Consider the following 1838-nt stretch of genomic DNA (forward strand, 5'->3'; position numbering starts at 1 on the left):
TAGCAACAATGTTGCATGTATTCAAGCCAAAGACCGCACAAGTGGAAGGATTGAGATTGCTGCTTGTGTGAGGGTTGCAGAGGTATTATAAATGTGAAAGTGTATCTAGACTATCTTTCAGTAGGCAATGTTATAGTAGAGGATCGTTGTCTTCTCTAGTGCGTAGCCACTCGATTCATTATTCTATGATTTTCTTGCTTCATTTATCTTCTATTTGTCTACTTTGTTTGTAACATAGAATTCTGTCAGGTTGCTCAAATAAGAATGAAGAGTGAGGGGATCCCTTTCCACGTGATAGATCTAGCTGTTGGCGATGAACTTGAACTTCCAATAAATTACTTTGACAGTTTAGGTAACGCTCTCACCCTTTTATTGTGTATGCTTCATTTTTTTGTGTATTTGTTTTGTTGCCTTAATCTTTGATTTTGTTTTGAAAAGGAATTCATTTTCTCGAAGCACATGGAGTTACTACATACAATGTTGAAACTAATCATCGTGATGTTGTATCTATTAAGACTGTCAATGACCAACCAAGTGCCTACATTAAGGTGTGTTGATCCTTATTATCAATTGAGACATGTTGTGCTTATATAACATACTTAGTTAAAAAGTTAAGATTTTTGACGTACAATCTATCTTCTGTATATAATGAAGGGAATAAAACATGGCAAAGCTCTCATTCGGGTTTCCATTGGCGGTAATACCAGGAAATCAGACTACGTTTTGGTAAGGACTAATATCATGAATGAGTTACCTAGCTTTATAAATATTATCTGTAAAAAATAACTTAGTGTCGTGTAGTTATGCATCTGTTATGATTTCGCAATTGGCTATATCACAGGTGTTTTCTTTTGTCAGGTTTCAGTTGGGGCGCGTATCTGTCCTCAAAACCCGGTCATTCACACTGGAAATTTCTTAAATTTCAGCATAGCAGGTAAAATGTCAAATCAAATCTACATGATAAAGCCATTCGAATGCCCCATTCTGTTAAAAAGTAACAGATTTCTTAAAATCTAATACACTTGCACTGTGATTTAGGGGCAGATCATCAAATCTCTGGTCAATGGGTTACATCAAACAGAAGTGTCCTATCCGTCAATGTGGCATCTGGCCAAGCTAAAGCGATCAGCCAAGGCTCAGCTCATGGTAAATATTTTCATGCTTTTTCAATAAGATATATTCTTTATCTTGCTGCTGATCGTTGTTGCGTCTGCACAGTTACATTTGAAGGTCATGGTTTGAAATTGCAAACAAAAGTCACAGTGCTACTTGGAAACACCATAAATGTTGACTCTCCAAGAGAAACACTGACAAATGTAGACATCCCTGCAGAAGGGTATAACTTTCCAGTTAAATTCAGGTCTGTAATCTCTTAATGTTGCATTGTAAAAACATTTATAAATGAAACTAGTCACTGATGATGATATAACTGCAACAGGGAGAACAAGTTTGCAGTCTCTGAGGCCATGTTTAACTGCCAAGTAGACCCTCCGTTTATAGGGTATTGATGCTTATTTCAACTATACTTGCAGTAATTTATGTGTGTGCATATATATATATATATATATATAAATGCTCATTCGTGCTTTGACTCTTATTTATCTTGCATTGAAGATACGCAAAGCCACGGATGGATCTTGATACTGGCAACACTTATTGTCTTTTCTTCCCATACTCACCAGAGCATCTGGTTCACTCCATGACTATAGCAAAAGACATGAAACCTCATGTGTCCTTCTCCATTAGTGCTTCACTCAAAGAAGCTCATCATGTTTCGGGGTCTGCATCTGCACTTCTTATTGGAGGGTTTTCTGTAACGGGGCCAAACAAGGTTATCA

At 36.9% G+C, this 1838-nt stretch overlaps 1 protein-coding gene across 1 annotated transcript in view; it reads left to right on the forward strand.

Moving 5' to 3' along the window:
* LOC104719708 (nuclear pore complex protein GP210-like) overlaps positions 1-1838 on the forward strand; it is a gene marked incomplete in the record, with an annotated part of 13826 nt that overhangs the window by 10017 nt on the left and 1971 nt on the right. The window contains 9 exon segments of the mRNA XM_010437672.2: positions 1-82; positions 250-352; positions 439-548; positions 655-726; positions 859-934; positions 1039-1146; positions 1219-1360; positions 1439-1501; positions 1615-1831. Of these exon segments, the coding sequence (XP_010435974.1) occupies positions 1-82; positions 250-352; positions 439-548; positions 655-726; positions 859-934; positions 1039-1146; positions 1219-1360; positions 1439-1501; positions 1615-1831 (973 nt within the window).

Source organism: Camelina sativa, chromosome 10 (genome assembly GCF_000633955.1).
Source record: "Camelina sativa cultivar DH55 chromosome 10, Cs, whole genome shotgun sequence".
In the NCBI taxonomy this organism is placed as follows: Eukaryota; Viridiplantae; Streptophyta; class Magnoliopsida; order Brassicales; family Brassicaceae; genus Camelina; species Camelina sativa.